This window comes from Bacillus rossius, chromosome 13 (assembly GCF_032445375.1).
Source record: "Bacillus rossius redtenbacheri isolate Brsri chromosome 13, Brsri_v3, whole genome shotgun sequence".
NCBI classification, from domain to species: Eukaryota; Metazoa; Arthropoda; class Insecta; order Phasmatodea; family Bacillidae; genus Bacillus; species Bacillus rossius.
Window position 1 is genome coordinate 48407298 of NC_086340.1, and position 18519 is coordinate 48425816.

Below are 18519 nucleotides of genomic sequence, written 5' to 3' on the forward strand. Positions count from 1 at the left end.
CCGGAGGGAGTGAGTGTCGACTGGGTGTCGGGTAACCTGTACTGGACCGACTCCACCAAGGACACCGTGAAGGTTGTGGGCCTGCACTCCGGACTGAGGAAGGTGCTGGTGTCGAGGGGTGGGACTGTAGAGGAAGTGGGGTCCACAGGAGGAGGCTCCCCGGAGGGAGTGAGTGTCGACTGGGTGTCGGGTAACCTGTACTGGACCGACTCCACCAAGGACACCGTGGAGGTAGTGGGCCTGCACTCCGGACTGAGGAAGGTGCTGGTGTCGAGGGGTGGGACTGTAGAGGAAGTGGGGTCCACAGGAGGAGGCTCCCCGGAGGGAGTGAGTGTCGACTGGGTGTCGGGTAACCTGTACTGGACCGACTCCACCAAGGACACCGTGAAGGTTGTGGGCCTGCACTCCGGACTGAGGAAGGTGCTGGTGTCGAGGGGTGGGACTGTAGAGGAAGTGGGGTCCACAGGAGGAGGCTCCCCGGAGGGAGTGAGTGTCGACTGGGTGTCGGGTAACCTGTACTGGACCGACTCCACCAAGGACACCGTGAAGGTTGTGGGCCTGCACTCCGGACTGAGGAAGGTGCTGGTGTCGAGGGGTGGGACTGTAGAGGAAGTGGGGTCCACAGGAGGAGGCTCCCCGGAGGGAGTGAGTGTCGACTGGGTGTCGGGTAACCTGTACTGGACCGACTCCACCAAGGACACCGTGGAGGTTGTGGGCCTGCACTCCGGACTGAGGAAGGTGCTGGTGTCGAGGGGTGGGACTGTAGAGGAAGTGGGGCCCACAGGAGGAGGCTCCCCGGAGGGAGTGAGTGTCGACTGGTGTCGGGTAACCTGTACTGGACCGACTCCACCAAGGACACCGTGGAGGTAGTGGGCCTGCACTCCGGACTGAGGAAGGTGCTGGTGTCGAGGGGTGGGACTGTAGAGGAAGTGGGGTCCACAGGAGGAGGCTCCCCGGAGGGAGTGAGTGTCGACTGGGTGTCGGGTAACCTGTACTGGACCGACTCCACCAAGGACACCGTGGAGGTAGTGGGCCTGCACTCCGGGCTGAGGAAGGTGCTGGTGTCGAGGGGTCTGACTGTAGAAGAAGTGGGGTCCACAGGAGGAGGCTCCCCGGAGGGAGTGAGTGTCGACTGGGTGTCGGGTAACCTGTACTGGACCGACTCCACCAAGGACACAGTAGAGGTTGTGGGCCTGCACCCTGGACTGAGGAAGGTGCTGGTGTCGAGGGGTGGGACTGTAGAGGAAGTGGGGTCCACAGGAGGAGGCTCCCCGGAGGGAGTGAGTGTCGACTGGGTGTCGGGTAACCTGTACTGGACCGACTCCACCAAGGACACCGTAGAGGTTGTGGGCCTGCACTCCGGACTGAGGAAGGTGCTGGTGTCGAGGGGTGGGACTGTAGAGGAAGTGGGGTCCACAGGAGGAGGCTCCCCGGAGGGAGTGAGTGTCGACTGGGTGTCGGGTAACCTGTACTGGACCGACTCCACCAAGGACACCGTAGAGGTTGTGGGCCTGCACTCCGGGCTGAGGAAGGTGCTGGTGTCGAGGGGTGGGACTGTAGAGGAAGTGGGGTCCACAGGAGGAGGCTCCCCGGAGGGAGTGAGTGTCGACTGGGTGTCGGGTAACCTGTACTGGACCGACTCCACCAAGGACACCGTAGAGGTTGTGGGCCTGCACTCCGGACTGAGGAAGGTGCTGGTGTCGAGGGGTGGGACTGTAGAGGAAGTGGGGTCCACAGGAGGAGGCTCCCCGGAGGGAGTGAGTGTCGACTGGGTGTCGGGTAACCTGTACTGGACCGACTCCACCAAGGACACCGTGGAGGTTGTGGGCCTGCACTCCGGACTGAGGAAGGTGCTGGTGTCGAGGGGTGGGACTGTAGAGGAAGTGGGGTCCACAGGAGGAGGCTCCCCGGAGGGAGTGAGTGTCGACTGGGTGTCGGGTAACCTGTACTGGACCGACTCCACCAAGGACACCGTGGAGGTTGTGGGCCTGCACTCCGGACTGAGGAAGGTGCTGGTGTCGAGGGGTGGGACTGTAGAGGAAGTGGGGTCCACAGGAGGAGGCTGCCCGGAGGGAGTGAGTGTCGACTGGGTGTCGGGTAACCTGTACTGGACCGACTCCACCAAGGACACCGTAGAGGTTGTGGGCCTGCACTCCGGACTGAGGAAGGTGCTGGTGTCGAGGGGTGGGACTGTAGAGGAAGTGGGGTCCACAGGAGGAGGCTCCCCGGAGGGAGTGAGTGTCGACTGGGTGTCGGGTAACCTGTACTGGACCGACTCCACCAAGGACACCGTGGAGGTTGTGGGCCTGCACTCCGGACTGAGGAAGGTGCTGGTGTCGAGGGGTGGGACTGTAGAGGAAGTGGGGTCCACAGGAGGAGGCTCCCCGGAGGGAGTGAGTGTCGACTGGGTGTCGGGTAACCTGTACTGGACCGACTCCACCAAGGACACCGTAGAGGTTGTGGGCCTGCACTCCGGACTGAGGAAGGTGCTGGTGTCGAGGGGTGGGACTGTAGAGGAAGTGGGGCCCACAGGAGGAGGCTCCCCGGAGGGAGTGAGTGTCGACTGGGTGTCGGGTAACCTGTACTGGACCGACTCCACCAAGGACACCGTGGAGGTTGTGGGCCTGCACTCCGGACTGAGGAAGGTGCTGGTGTCGAGGGGTGGGACTGTAGAGGAAGTGGGGCCCACAGGTGGAGGCTCCCCGGAGGGAGTGAGTGTCGACTGGGTGTCGGGTAACCTGTACTGGACCGACTCCACCAAGGACACCGTAGAGGTTGTGGGCCTGCACTCCGGACTGAGGAAGGTGCTGGTGTCGAGGGGTGGGACTGTAGAGGAAGTGGGGCCCACAGGAGGAGGCTCCCCGGAGGGAGTGAGTGTCGACTGGGTGTCGGGTAACCTGTACTTGACCGACTCCACCAAGGACACCGTGGAGGTTGTGGGCCTGCACTCCGGACTGAGGAAGGTGCTGGTGTCGAGGGGTGGGACTGTAGAGGAAGTGTGGCCCACAGGAGGAGGCTCCCCGGAGGGAGTGAGTGTCGACTGGGTGTCGGGTAACCTGTACTGGACCGACTCCACCTAGGACACCGTGGAGGTAGTGGGCCTGCACTCCGGGCTGAGGAAGGTGCTGGTGTCGAGGGGTGGGACTGTAGAGGAAGTGGGGCCCACAGGAGGAGGCTCCCCGGAGGGAGTGAGTGTCGACTGGGTGTCGGGTAACCTGTACTGGACCGACTCCACCAAGGACACCGTGGAGGTAGTGGGCCTGCACTCCGGGCTGAGGAAGGTCCTGGTGTCGAGGGGTCTGACTGTAGAAGAAGTGGGGTCCACAGGAGGAGGCTCCCCGGAGGGAGTGAGTGTCGACTGGGTGTCGGGTAACCTGTACTGGACCGACTCCACCAAGGACACCGTAGAGGTTGTGGGCCTGCACTCCGGACTGAGGAAGGTGCTGGTGTCGAGGGGTGGGACTGTAGAGGAAGTGGGGTCCACAGGAGGAGGCTCCCCGGAGGGAGTGAGTGTCGACTGGGTGTCGGGTAACCTGTACTGGACCGACTCCACCAAGGACACCGTGGAGGTTGTGGGCCTGCACTCCGGACTGAGGAAGGTGCTGGTGTCGAGGGGTGGGACTGTAGAGGAAGTGGGGCCCACAGGAGGAGGCTCCCCGGAGGGAGTGAGTGTCGACTGGGTGTCGGGTAACCTGTACTGGACCGACTCCACCAAGGACACCGTGGAGGTTGTGGGCCTGCACTCCGGACTGAGGAAGGTGCTGGTGTCGGAGGGGCTGGTGAACCCCCGCGGAGTCGCTGTGCATCCCTACAGGGGGTAAGTGCTGGGTAAGACCACATTCATATTTACAAGAGATGTGTTGTTCTCTGTTGAGTTAGGAAAACTAGATACACCAGAAAAAGTGCTGAAACATTATTTTCCTGATGAATTAAAAGATATCCCATGATGCATTTTTTTTTTTTAGAAATATTTATATCCTTGTATTGCCATAAACCTAATTTTAATTGCAATACAAGTACATATAACAGTTCCCATGATTCACGAAATAAAATGTTATATTTTTCTTAGAGACAACAAAATATTTTTGGCACTTAGCAGAACTTAATTAGAATCAAAATAAAATCACATTTTTCCATCCTACCTATTTTATTTCTGGTGTAGAAGCCTGCCTGGACTCATACAGAGTCGAAACAGCATTCTATCACTAGGCACAAGGCAAAGAACAGCACAGGCGAATGATGAGGGGAAGGAATGAAGGAAACCGTCACGGCCCATATAAAAACTAGTGACGTAAGGCCATGGAGCAGCAGGGGAGGGGAGGAAGGAAAATGGCGAGCGCCTGACATCTTCGTCCTGCAACGTCCCCCACCCAAAAAGTTCCTGCCCCGAGAGAAAGAGAACCATCTCCAAGCCACACATTGTAGAGAAAAGTCCACTGTAACCAAGGAGCACAAAAGAAAATGTTTCAAACAAAATTTGAAGTCTTCAGCGGTAAAGTTGAAAGAAGGGTTCATAAGGCGACTGCAAAAGAGATCCACGACATGCAAGAGCTGCAGTAGCAGTCTCGCACCGAGGTAGGATCTGAGTGGTGGGGTGTGGGGACACAGAACTAGCTTGGCAGTAGAGAAGTGGAGGCAGTGTCTTCTAGGATGGTAGCAGCTGTAAGACAATGTGCCCCTGGGGATGTGGTAACTCACTTGACTGGCTGATGAAAGGGCCGACAGATCATGGCCAACGCAGCATCGGATGGGTGTCAGCTCGCAGCAAAGATGGTCACCAAGCCTCGTAGCACACAACCACCCGAGTTCGCCCGATCCTTCGTGCATTACCTACGCGAGCTCGCTCATTACGATGCACCAATTGGCAATGTTCGGCCGAATATCCAGTATCCGGTCAAACAGCTATCCATTTTATTACTTTTTTTATACTTATAAATACAGTCTAAGTTATATGATTAATAATTTTATTCATGTAATGATTGAGTGCAAAAATTAATTTAACTGTTAGTTACTAATTTATATTTACTGCTCAAATGCTATTAAAAAGATGAATTATAAATGCTTTTTTTGCAACTCTCAGCAAGAAAAATAATTTCGAGACAATCTGTACGTACAACTTACCGAGTATTTACATCAAACAGCCCATTACAGATTGTAGTATATGACTAATATCATTTGTGTCAACACGTGTTCAAAACACTGCATTAATTGAAATATGACAGTACTGTACTATTTTTTAAATTTTGCAATAAATTTAAATTAATTAAATTAAATTAATTTTTGTGTTATAATTTGTGTCATAGAATTATGAATAAATATTTCAAATCCATACATTTCTTTTACTTTCACAGCATTCTGAGTGGTAGTATTCGTGTCTGTATGGGAAAATAAGCTTTCGCCTTAAAAATTTGAAGCAACACACTGCAATATTCAAAAAACACATTATTTTTTAAATTTTACTTTTTCAAATCCAATACACACTGGGGAAGACATTAACTTTAACATAATTCAAATTCTTACTTCAAATTAACTTGCACATAAAATAGAAATGTGTAATTTCAAATAATAAACTGTATTGTTTCACATAAAATTAAATGTTACCACTAAACTCAGCTTATTAATATATTTTTGCTTACCATTCTTTCTTATTGTCAATATTATTGGCAGTTTTAATTTCTTTCCTTTCATATCTCGTTCACAGCTTTCATGTGTTTGCTTAGTTTCCGTGGATGAGAAGCCAGAGGATTGCCTGGAATTTGTTTACATATTATTACTTTGATATTTAAAAAAACTTAATGAGCAAATTTAATACATAAAGTAAAAGTTTCATTTATTTCCACAAACTTCACTTTACTTCTTCCTACTGAAGTGCTGCTCCGAGGGGGCCGTGGGTGCCATCGGTGCAGGCAACACAGGCTCAACTGCTGTGCCGTCCAAGAGAAGTGTGGAAGGCTACTTTAGTTTCCTAAATGCACTGCGCCGGTTTGAATAGTAACAGCTCCAGGAAATCACTGTGCATGCACCAGTTACAGGGGCGATACAAGAACAACACAAGCGATGGAGGGTGTAAGGGTAAAGAACATTGAGAAGGCATTACATACAAAGTGCTATAGCCGAACAAGTCCGACAATCGCCGAAGCACCCGGAAGCAGCACCGTCGATCAAGCAGTTTCACTTTCCAGCTCCTAAAAAAATATCATTTATGACCCTTAATCAAAATAAAGTGTCTATGTACCAAGAATTAGCATGAAAATCAACGAAACTTGAATTTTAACAAACAATTATCTTACCTAACAGAATGTGTGCTCTAGTGCCACAATCTCTTGATTATTTTTGTTAGATGATCAGCACATTAAAAATAATTAGTAACCACTTAAACTTTTTAAACTTGTGAATGCATTATTTGTCTGGCATTAAACATTTAAAAAACAAAAACTTCCATCTGTTTGGCAAAATAAATATGCATTAGAGAGCCTAGCCCAAAAATAAAGATATTAAAATACTTTCACCTTTCAAATGTGTGTGTGTGTAGCAAGGTGTTCTGGTCGGACTGGAACCGCGAGTCCCCGAAGCTGGAGTGGGCGAACCTGGACGGCAGTGAGCGAGCAGTGTTCCTGCAGGGCCCCTCGGTCAAGCTGCCCAACTCGCTCGCCATCGACCACGAAACTGACGAGCTGTGCTGGGCTGACGCTGGCACCCACTCCATAGGCGAGTCAACCTGGCGTGGGACGAGCTGTGCTCAGACTATGGCATGTTCTATCCCTAGTGCTGATCCTGCATCCCCCACTGATCGCTGTTTCTGTCGTCGACCTAGGCAGTGACCAGTTGTGCTTGATAGACTCTGGTACCAAGTCCATAGGTAACTCCTCGATATATGATGGTTAACCCACATTGATTGCTTTTTCTGCCATTGACCTTGGCAGTGACGAGTTGTGCGTGACAGATCGGAGTCGAATGTGGTGCTGGAGTTGGGTCTCCACCATTTTGGATTGTGCTGTCATGGCTACATCTTGGATGACATTCCCTTGATCCTGGACTGCATCTTGGATGAGACTTTGAACCCAGCAGCCATCATCGTTAGTTAATGCAATGTTTCTTTTACATGCCTAATTTGTGCATATACTCCAGGAGAATGGCAGAACATTGGTGACATGAATCCCAAGGGTCATCGGAAAATTTTAATGCCCTTTAATTGTAATTTGTGGGTGCTACGGGGCAGGATATTCTCAAAGGCCGAGGATACCCATCCCAGCATCAAACCCACCATTTAGCTAGCCATCAGTTGAAAAAAGTGGACTCCCTACACAAGCCATGAATGGTGCTTATCCAAATACATCACACTCTATGTGGGAGACCTCAATAAATCTCATTACTCGTAATCCAGTCGAGGACCTATCCAAATTCAACTAGCTCTTCAGGCTATTACCGAAGCTGTTATTCCACTCGCTGCATCCGACCATCACAATTTTGGGGCTTTCCTCTGGCTTTTCTTTCAGTGGGAGTACCAATGCCATTGCGAGTCCAACCTCACTGACCTTAGGCTGAAAGAAAACCTCAGCGGTAACCAGTGGTCAGACCTACTACTTCCATGTTTCTAGGTAATAGAAGGCATTCCAGATTTTTAGCTTTCAGAAGAAGAAGTGAAGTTCAGAACTTTGTTTTTCTGCTTCTGGGAACATTGTCACTTCTAAGAGGCAATGCCTGGATCCAGAACATGTAAAGGAATTGGTCTTTTTGCACTGCAATTTACGTAATGTTGATGGCAAGATGTAGGCTTGGCTTTTGATGAAGACATTTCTATATCACTGATTGTGTTTTATTACTAAACCATTAGAAGAGACATAAAAATTTACATGTTACTTGAGTAATAAAAATGTATATAAAGCTAAAGAACATTACTCTTTTAAACAACAATGTATAATATGCCAAATTTTGACTGTGATTATTCAGATTTATACTTAGAACTTAATTAGAAAATATTCACAAATTATTCGCTATTCACAAATATTTGCAATTATTTGATTCACATTTGATTTGCATTGAAAAAGTCACATTCGCACAGCCCTATGGGATACCCTACTGATTCCAAGTACCACAGCCCATTAGGGCCCTGTTTTTAGCACCAAGTGAGTTTTACATAGGTTCAGCCTATGATTCGAGACCTAATGGCCATGATGCTCAGAAGTTGCAACCCCTGGAAATGTTTCAATTGCATCTTCTGTTGCTCGCAGTTTCAACCTATTCACCATTTCCGGTACCCCTTCAGATAACTGAGATGCCCGAGGACTAGGATCCTTCTGGAAGAACTCGCTGTAGTAATCACCACCAGTGTCATGAGGAGGTAGTGTTGCCATGGGTGTCACACACCCTTTCAGTGAACCTGTTGGATATTGTCTCTGATACTAGAGCTGGAAAAAGCTCCGACATCTCAAATGACAGGCACCTTCTCCAGCCTGGAAAGTAATAAGGTGTGACTGATACTTGCTGCCACCAATTCCATAGGTAACACCTCAATATATGGTAACTGTCCCACCTAATAATAGAAGCTCGAGGGTTCTCGGGCCAGAATTTAGTATAGGGTGAGCTAGCTTATAATTGAAGTGGGCTGAATTGCCCCAGAACTAGGACAGTGGACCGTCCAAAAGACCTTAGCTAAACAGGTAACTCGTAAAGAGGCAAAATAAATATTCTGGTGCTATTCTCAAAGTATTCGGTGGGCCATGCTGTATTTTGTTTCGTCTGTGGTAGGTACCATTGATGGATGTTTGGACCTGAAGCTAGCAAGTAGGTGTCACTGCATGATATGATGTTAGTTTTAATATGCATTTTTAATCGAATTGCAGATACTTAGGAATGAGCCATGAGCGCAGAGTCCCATGTCAGAGTTCAAAAGCAGACACCTTAACCACTAGGCTAAATAAACAGGTGAGAAATTATGTGTAAAATAAAGTATTCATGCTTTGCCCTTGGTATACTTGGTTCCAGGGAAGCAGCGGTTAGTGTGTTGAAAGAATATGGTAAAGGGCATCACATTTAAGTTTCAAAAATAAGTTGCAAGAGCATGCCACATTTGGCCATCTTTAATGCTCCTGATGTCTCACAGGGGGCAATCCATTTTGTCCTTACAATGCTTGTATAGTATGCATAACAACTTGGTCAACAATTAAAAACTATTACATTTGTTTTGGAAAGATTACTTTAAAAATACCTGTAGGTATACAGCATTAAATGATATATTTTTCTATATTTTTTACACTCTGTGCTCACGGTTTTCCTAGTAATGTGTTGTTAAAATATATATTTTTTCCAAAAATGTTAAGCTACAAGGATCCGTTCCTTAATATTAAGAACATGTTTTTTTTAATAAACATTTTAGTGCCAGATTTCTCTGTTTCATTAAAGATTTAGTGCAAGATCTCTCTCTGTTAAATAATTTACCTTCATCCCAATTTTTTGAAATAAGACAAAATAATATCCTTTAGTATTTTACATACTGTCATAAATATGTGTTTTTTCTCTTTTTTCCTCTGCAATAGTCAGTCATGTGTAATTTCCATCATGCATAATAGAAATGTGCATAATGTGCACATTAAAATTGTTACTATGAAGTATTATTTGTACAAGATCTATGGTCGGAAAATATTAACCGAACAACTTTTAACAGTAACACACTAACAGGTTAACTCAAAGTTAATTCAGTTATTGTTACAACAAAACATTTTCTATGAATTTCAATTAATTGTTTAGTAATAAAGCTGGGTGCATGATGATTAGAGCAGACTGGAGTGTCGTCCTGCAACTAGAACCTGTAAGGCAGAGTGCTTGGTTGTAGCCTCTGGAAAGTGGAAAGGACTATACTCAGTCCACAATATTGGCATCATTATCGTGAAGAAGATTTATGGTTTGAATACAATTTTCTCCAAAGGAACAAAGATTAATTGCAACTCTCAGTTGAACACATAAAGCACACAGCGTATTTTCCCTAGTAATTCCAAGCCTAAACTAAGGCAAAACAAATACTGTGAATGAGAGTAAAGTGCCAGTCCCAAGATAATCTCACAATTTAAAATGAAGGAAAACTGTTGTGCCTGAAAACAAAATACCTCTGTTGGCAAGATGTATATTTGAGCCATAGCCTTCAACCATTTGGCGATACTAGAAGTGAAATTTGTCATACAAGTACCGGAAAAATTCCTCACTAATCAACGAGCAAATGGTGCCGATGTCATCTAGAGCAAGAGAAACATTTCCATACAAGGAAATGTTAACCAACATACAAAAATTTTGATGGTTTTTTTTTGTAATTTCCGACTGCGGTGACCACCTTCCCACGCAGTCTTTGCCCGTCTCCCGGACAAAGTGCTCTGTAATTGCCTCCCCGCATGTTGCAAACTCTCCGATACTTCACGCCCAGAGCCGCAGCAATCGTCACACCCCCCTCACACCCTTGCCAAGGACTGCACGGGGCGCACTAGCCTGTCAACTTACATGTCCAACCACGCGAGGGTTCTCATGTTCTGAAAGCTTAATTGCTTAGAGGCGAGGAGGGAGGCCATAACATGGCAAGGACTGAGGTATGGTATTTGATGACATAATAACATAATATCAGATTATTAAGTTGGCATTTAATTAATTCATTTAAATTGACAATGAATACAACGAATATTTCAAGTGAACGAGCCATTATCAAGGCCACAAAAACTAGGAACAAGTTACAAGTTACGCCGGCGAAACAATGCGCGGTCCCATTACGGACCATCAAAAGGGAGCGTCACGTCCACACAAGGTAGACGCGTTGAAAACAGCAAGATTACAACAAATTCGTTTTGTAGGGATAACCTACTACATAATGCGCACAAGTTAAGTTACATTCTAAAATAAGCAATGTGGCGTTTTACGTACGTCGACGTCTCAGGGGAGAACAGTTACGCTATCTAACACTCTTTTGTAGCAAATTACTTCATCATGGCTTCAAAAATCACCGCGAAACCGTTATTATGAACGTTACGACGAAAATTGTGGCTAAAAGTAGTCAAAATGAAACGTTATTAGTTTGAAGGCATAAGAAAACAAACGAAAAAAATACATTTCAAGAATGGTCGCAACGTGACATATTTTCATTTTACTTTGTCTTTTTTACCGCTGGATATTGCATTACAATCGAAGAACAGTTATTACCACGCATATAATAAATTATATCGCTGTGTACGACTTAGTAATTATCAAAACAATACAATTATCATTGTAACATAACCTACCACGCGGGCATTTGAACAATTGTTTGCATAAATCGCATTGTGCGGAACAATCGCCAACATCTGTGAAAAAATTCCAAATAGCACTACTTTTTTTTTCTTTTTGATGGTATTTCTTTAGATTGTGATGATCCCTCTACGCCTTTATCCATTTATAATTTTGTTAGACAAAATTAATAAGCCCGGTATGCGACACAATGCTGCGATAGGTTATGTAACTCTTTAGATTAATCAATTATGAAGTCACACTTGTGCGAGAGGTTGATCTTCCAAAGTTAACAGAAAATAAATCGCACGTGCGACGTAAAGAATTGAATGATAAAAAGCTTTGTTTAATGTGAATAGTTCATATTGTTTATAAGTGTTATTGAATATTTAAAAAAACTTTGAATTTGATTGTACTATCAAATAATAGTAATAATAATAATATATTTTACTGTCAATCAGACAAATATGAAAGTACTATATTCTCAGCTTGGTTCTCACTAAGTAAAAATTTACAACCTTAACCACTATAAGTAGTGTATAGTAGTGTTTAAATGTTATCTTAATACAAATTTAATTTCTAACTTTTTTTTTGCTTTTCAAAATTTGTATGAGTTTTTTTTTTTCTAAATCTACCCTTTATGCCAATCTTGGTAGGCCAAACACAAGCACCAGCAGTAAAGGTACTAACACTCTGTGTTTTATTTCCCACAGAAAAACCAATCACGAAAATTATAAGATGCAGTATATGACTTGAAATTTGTCAGTTAAACACCATAGCCAATGATAGACACATGTATTCAACAAGTGTGTATTTTTTATGTTGCTGTCCAAAGTTTTTGTGTTCTTGGACAATAAGATGTTATCATTGTAATTTGAGAGCATTTCTACATCCTAAAACTGTAAGTGGCTTACTTTGCTGTTGTTTCTACTCACGCAGCCTGTGTGGGGATCGGCCAATCCGTGGAGCGCATCGTTGTTGCCAACTGCAGCTACCCGTTCGGCCTGGCGATCTCCAAGAGCCACTACTACTGGACCGACTGGACCACGTAAGTATTTTACTGTATATAATAAAATAAGCATGTATTATTGATTTCTCTCTCAAAACCAAACAATTAAGTTTAATTTTCAATTTCATATTTTCAAAACCTCCCTACATCTTTTATTATGTTTAAGGCAATATTAACTCTGTGCTTATTGTACATGTTTACATGGTATTGATTTTCTTTCTTCTGTGGACATAAGTTGTAGGCTATATGCATGCTGATCAGAGGCCTCAGTTGTTCTATGGTTGGTGGGTGGTCGGCCACTGCAACAGGTTCAAGACTTCCAAGTTTTCCATTCCACCAGTTTCAAATCTATAAAATTCTAGATAATGTTATTTTTTAAAAGCTCATTTTGCTCGGTTTTCCCCTCGTTTATACCTCAAAATAATTTAATTGTGCATTTTGATCAAGAGGGGAAAGTCTAACAGTGAAAGCAATGGAGGACCTTGGGCTCAATGGTATTCCATACTGAAGTACAGGGTGAAAGTCAGGAGTACAAAAGAATAACACCATCAATAGATATATTAAAAAGAAGTGGTGACAAGTACCACCCTGGGAGACACCAGAGCTGGTGTTGAAATGAGCACAATTACAATTATTAATAGTAACAAAAAAACTATGATTTGTAAGATAGCTAGAGAACCAATGAGACCAAATTTGGATAATTTACTTAGAAGTAAAGAATGGTTAAGTGTCAAAAGCTTTGGTTAGATCAAAGTAGCAGGCACCAACATGGCCTCTACTAATTACTTCATTATAAATGGGGTTAAGAAAGGCAAAAAGATTAGTAGCTGTAGACATACATGATCTAAATCCATGTTTAATGTCAGGTAGTCAATTTTTTATTTGGAAATTTAAGATTTTAAATATATTTGAAAATACATTCAGAAAAGATATAGGTATATAGTTTGAAACACTTTGTTTAGTACCACCTTTGCTTCAGAAATTTTCTAATTATTGCAAAAAAAAACCTGTGTTCTAAGACTAGTATTAAATATATGTTTTAATAAAGGAACCAATAAATAAGAGCAACACTTCATTATAAAATTAGGTATCTCATCGGGACCAGTAGACTTAGTCGAATTTAAAGTTTTTATTCCCCAGAGTACTAGAGAGTCAGAAATTACTGGAACAGTTATTAAATCATATAACATATTTAATTTAAGATCAGGGTGTTTGATAGTATAGGGTACAGATACACTTGCAAAATATTGACCGAAGTCATTAGACAATATATAAGGATCACAAATTATAGAACCATTAACATCTAAATTGTACTGATCATTAAAACCATTTTTCATAATTTTGACAATGTCTAAACATTTTGGGTTTTTTCTTGATGTTATCATTGATTGTTCTAGTCCAAACAATTTTGTCATGCTTGATAAAAGTTCTAGCTAGTTTACGATAGTATGAGAAATTTGAATACCTAGTATAGAATTTTCTTGCTTCTTGTGTAGAGTTTGTGAAAATGTTTCTTGGATTTCAAAACTCTAATACCTTAGACAAACAATTGGGGTATTTTGAAACTTTTATAGTTGTCATTGGAATAAAGTCATTTATATTTTTACAAAATCCAATTTTTAATTGATCAACAAGGTTATTAACGTTGATAGTTATCATGAGAGACATTACTGTCCTTGACATCGGTCAAGGCTACCAGCAACCCTCTCTCACTACTGTTGTGTGTCTTACTTAAACTTTCTCCAAGACATTGGCCAGTATGGCTGCCTACAGTCATACATTTCTTCCATGATGGCCCTCACGTATCATATGTACCTCATTTAACCTTCTCGTCATTAACTATGACCATGGTATTGTGGTAAGTACATCTGCCCCACAATAATGAGATCATTCCTAAATTATTTTAATTAATGTATTAATGTAAACAGAAGGAAAAATATTATTGTCAAGGTCAATAAAAGGTGCGAAAGAATGTTATTTTAAAATAAAATAGCATTGGAGCGGCAACTGTATATTTAAAACCTTAATTTGGTTCACCTAGAAACTTAATTTGTGGAAACAATCAATGTTAATGTGAATTTGCCAATGTACCATAATACCTAGGTGGGTCATGTAATGATATCAATACCTTTTATGGTATAAACAACCAAAATGCTGAGCTCTGATTGGTTGTGTAAGAAAACTAAGGAATCATGAGATAAAATATTATTTCCATAGGGGTTATCACTAAATAGAAGATTTTTGAATTGCAAGTGCTACCGACTTATAGATCTAAGTGACAAATAGGTTTAGAAAAGGCAGAAATTGTGTCAATTTTCCCCTAAAGTTATTAGTTACTGAGATATAAGCAAAAAAGATAATATAACTATTGTGTAAAATAACACAAATAAAACATGACTCAAAAAATGTTTATGCTATGCTAAAGTGGAACAAGTGACAAGTACAAATAATTTATTAAATGACAAGACATTAAAAATGTTAATTTAAATTAAATTATTAATTATGATTTATAGTAATTCCTGTCAAAACAAATTAACAAATAATTTATTTGAATATTTTTTCGAAACGGAGCAGCAGAAAACATCAGGCGAAGATAACAGACTATATGCAATAAGTGTTGTTATTTGTATGAATATTAATGTTCGTGTGTAAAATGTGTACTATATTAGTAAATACATATTATTATAGAATAGTAAAATTATATATTTTATTTTTCTCCATTTAACGACCACTCTCTATAAAGCCGAAAAATGCTCAGTCCGTTAAGTGTTGCTATATAGAGTTTACACTGTATTTTAAATTATGTAGTACATTTGGCAATAGAAAGGTAGTTATTTTCGTGATTATTTCCTTTATTTCTTATAGTCTACTCTTTACCTTTCAAACATTTCTTTCTTTCGCCATTAAAAAAAAAAAAAATTTAAGTGATACATTCTTTTAAACCATTCACTAAATATAGGTACATAGAAAATACTATACATTTTACAAAAAAGATACATAATTCCCTAAATATGTAAATTAAAAAATGTTACGGGTTATAATACTGTGTAGGTCTTTCTGTGGTTTTTTTTTCTTTTCTTTCTTTCTCCAATCAACTCACCTCATCTGTGATAGTAAGCTCTCTATCAAGCAGTAAGTCAGGAAGCAGGTTGTAATGTTGCAGAACCCTGCCCTCCTAATTAAATAATTTTCTTTTAAACTTCTTTTTGTATAGGTAAATATAAATAAGTCAATGTTTTTAGAGTGGTGTGTATATTATGAGACAGTATAATCAGACGTTATGGCTTTTAATATATGTTATTTTCACTTGCTATGTGTTTTAAGAATGTACCTTATATTTTAACAGACATTTTCTATCAGTACTATTTTTTATGTAATTATTCACAAATGAGCCGCTGTTCTAGATGTTTACCTTTTTAGGCCTACTTTTTCAGGTTTTTCTCAATAAGTTTAATTTTGTAAAGTAATTCGTATTATAATTATTGTTCTTAAATTTTATTAACGTGTTGTAATATAATTATAAATCACGGGACTGTGTCTGGGCTGGTGTGATGGTTAGAAAGAGAGGCATGAGAGGCCTGTAAGTGGGAGTGAGAAAGGAACAGTGCTTCCCCGCCAACCGAGATAAAGACGGTAATTCCCCCCCTGCATGGGAACCGAGTGATAACTGCTGTCTCACGGTGTGGGAGAGAGAACGAGAATGGGAGTCCCCGATTTCGAGGTGAAATTGAAAAGAGACAGATCAGGGGAAGCCCAGTGTTCTGTGTGTAAAAGGTTTTTTCATGTATTGTAACTCGTTCTGTGATTGGCTTGTATCTGTAAGCATGAATGAAGCGTGCGTGTGATTGGTCGGTGAGGTCATGTGACGTCTACTCCCTGCGTGGAGGAGACAGTGGCAGGATTTCACCAGTCGTCTGTCGAACGCTGGACGAGTAGGTCGCGTTCGATGGCTTCTCGCTAAATTATAATGTAATTTACGAAGAGATAATTTCACGTTGGTGGTCGGAGCCAGGCCTATCATTAAATCAACCTAATTTTTTATATATTTTGTTTCGGGTATAACTTAACTAGAAATTGCGGCCACCTTCGTAGGCGTTTTGGCTCGGGGCGAGATTCGTTTTCGCTGGGTGCAGCCCTGTTCCAGGTCGCACCATCTTCGTGTACTTGCAGTAAAACATTACTGAAGGACGATATTTTTTCCCGGTAAATTCTCATCACGCGAACTACGAGCATCTGTTCGACGGGCATATGTATGTGGAATGAATGAGCAGCCTCTTTTTGAAGTGTTTGGAATCATCGGTGCATTCTATTTGAAAAAAAAATAAAAATAAAAAACAACAAAAATTACAATTGGCGTTGAACTGTTTATTTTGTATATAACGAACCATTATAAGGTCTGGTGGTCATCTTGGACTTGGTCCACGCCTGTAACTTCCTCGTACATCACAGCTGCTGCCGAACATGACACACAGAAGTCTTTCTGCCAATGATATAACTGTCCAAGATGCTCGCTAAAGAATTTTTTAAAAGAAATTGTATCTGCTTTTGGTTGATGTTCTCGTCCTGTCGCACCAAGGACATGCGTTGCTTCTTTGGGCTGACCCTGCCCCTCCACATTCTGCTTTGTGGCATGGAAACCACCATCTTGTTTCCGTAGAGCTGCTGCAAAAATTATAATTATTTACAAATCAAGAAAATATTATAATATTCGTAAAATAATTACTACATATAAACTTATAAACCAATTTACTTACTGATGAAATGCCAAAATTCCTGGCTGGGCCCACAAACAGCCTTTAGTAACTTTCTGTAAAAAGACTCAATGGAATTGATGGTCCACTTGAGGCCAGTAACTGATAAAACACTTGCTGTTACTACACCAATCCAATTGTCTCTGATGAATTCAATTAGTCTTTGGAAAATAACCATCATGTTTTCTTACATTATACCTATACTCTTCCACTGCTTGTATCCCACTTCTTATTATTTGATCAGCAGGAAGTAAAGACAAGGACATAATCATATTTAACGCCCTTTCTCCAGTTTCAGAGCGGATGTTTCTTGACATTCTCAGTTGTTGGGCGTGTCGGAAAATTGCCTTAGAACAAATGAATACATGTCTTACCACCTGGCTCTTGTGTCAGATGTAATTCAGTGCAATATAACACACACATATAGTCTACACATATCAACACAAACACACACGTTTGAATTTTTAAAGAAGAAAAAAATTTAAATGATTCTTCAAAGTTCAGTTTTTAATATGAGGTATGTGGCTTTATTCTACTAGGAAACCATTACTTAAGCCATAGCATCTCTTTGCGTTAAGTTTTAAGTTAATGTACAGATATTTCTCTGGTTATTTAATTTTTAAAAAAGCTGACCTTTAATAACAAGTAGAGAAAAATGCTTTACATTTTCAATGATGCCAATGACAGACTGTACACAGTTTATCCATACAATAAAACTAAAATGTACCACATCTGTTTTTTTTCTTCCCACAACCATATGACAGGATTATGCCAAAGGCTTTAAACAATAGGACCCCAAAATACTTTGCTACAGTCTCAGGTGTTGCAAATTAGCATTATTATATGCCAGAGTTAAGAGTCAAATCCACAACTTATGTTTCATTAAAACATCATTGTTATAGCTTGGCCTTAACCTACAATTTTTAATAATTGCATGCATTAAGTGTGGTGTTTATACACAAGTATTGTATTGTAGCCCAGTCACCAACTCCCATAAATCATCACTTCCAAATGTTAATTCTGATATATTATTGTAGAGGGTCTCTTCACAATAAATTTTAATTAAATATAATTATTTCATCAAAATGTAATAAGACATTCGGGCGTAAATTTAATTATAGTCACAATTATTTGTCAGCTATGTAAAATGATTTTTATGTTTGCATCACTGTTTTTGACAATATTGGCACAGGCAAGGGGAGAAATTATTAAAATTCTCAACAGTTGACTAGTAACATCACATTTAATTTGAACATGATTATATTGCTTTATTTATAACAAAAATCACAAGCAAATATTTATATTAAACATACTTTTTTTTCTCAATTAATTCATAATTGACAAGTTAAAAATTCAAGTAATCATGAACATTTAATTTAATACGTGTCTGTTGTGATTGTTGTCGTATTATGTTTGTAATTATCTTGTCCTGTTTTGGTTGCTGCAAGTACATGGCACTCCCTCACGTGTGTTGGCCAGGGGTGGATGTGCTTGCCCCCCTCCCCCCCCCCCCCCTCC

At 41.7% G+C, this 18519-nt stretch overlaps 1 protein-coding gene and 1 long non-coding RNA gene across 6 annotated transcripts in view; one reads left to right on the forward strand and one right to left on the reverse strand.

The window, feature by feature from the left end:
* The window catches only part of LOC134538547 (nidogen), a 183762-nt gene that overhangs the window by 158916 nt on the left and 6327 nt on the right, over window positions 1–18519 (forward strand). For all 3 annotated transcript variants that reach the window (XM_063379965.1, XM_063379966.1, XM_063379967.1), the window contains 3 exons: window positions 3646–3817; window positions 6533–6708; window positions 12181–12289. In XM_063379965.1, the coding sequence (XP_063236035.1) occupies window positions 3646–3817; window positions 6533–6708; window positions 12181–12289 (457 nt within the window). The remainder of the gene's footprint in view (window positions 1–3645; window positions 3818–6532; window positions 6709–12180; window positions 12290–18519) is intronic.
* Window positions 5433–18519, reverse strand: part of LOC134538548 (uncharacterized) — a 46845-nt gene continuing 33758 nt past the window's right edge. Inside the window, exons 3-5 of one of the 3 annotated variants that reach the window (XR_010076168.1) lie at window positions 17005–17348; window positions 16636–16912; window positions 11882–12549 (exon numbers count right to left, since the gene is read on the reverse strand). This is a non-coding gene — a long non-coding RNA (uncharacterized LOC134538548). Of the gene's footprint in view, window positions 6186–6509; window positions 6719–11881; window positions 12550–16635; window positions 16913–17004; window positions 17349–18519 lie in introns of those variants that run through there. The other 2 variants (XR_010076170.1, XR_010076169.1) reach the window with 2 other exon arrangements.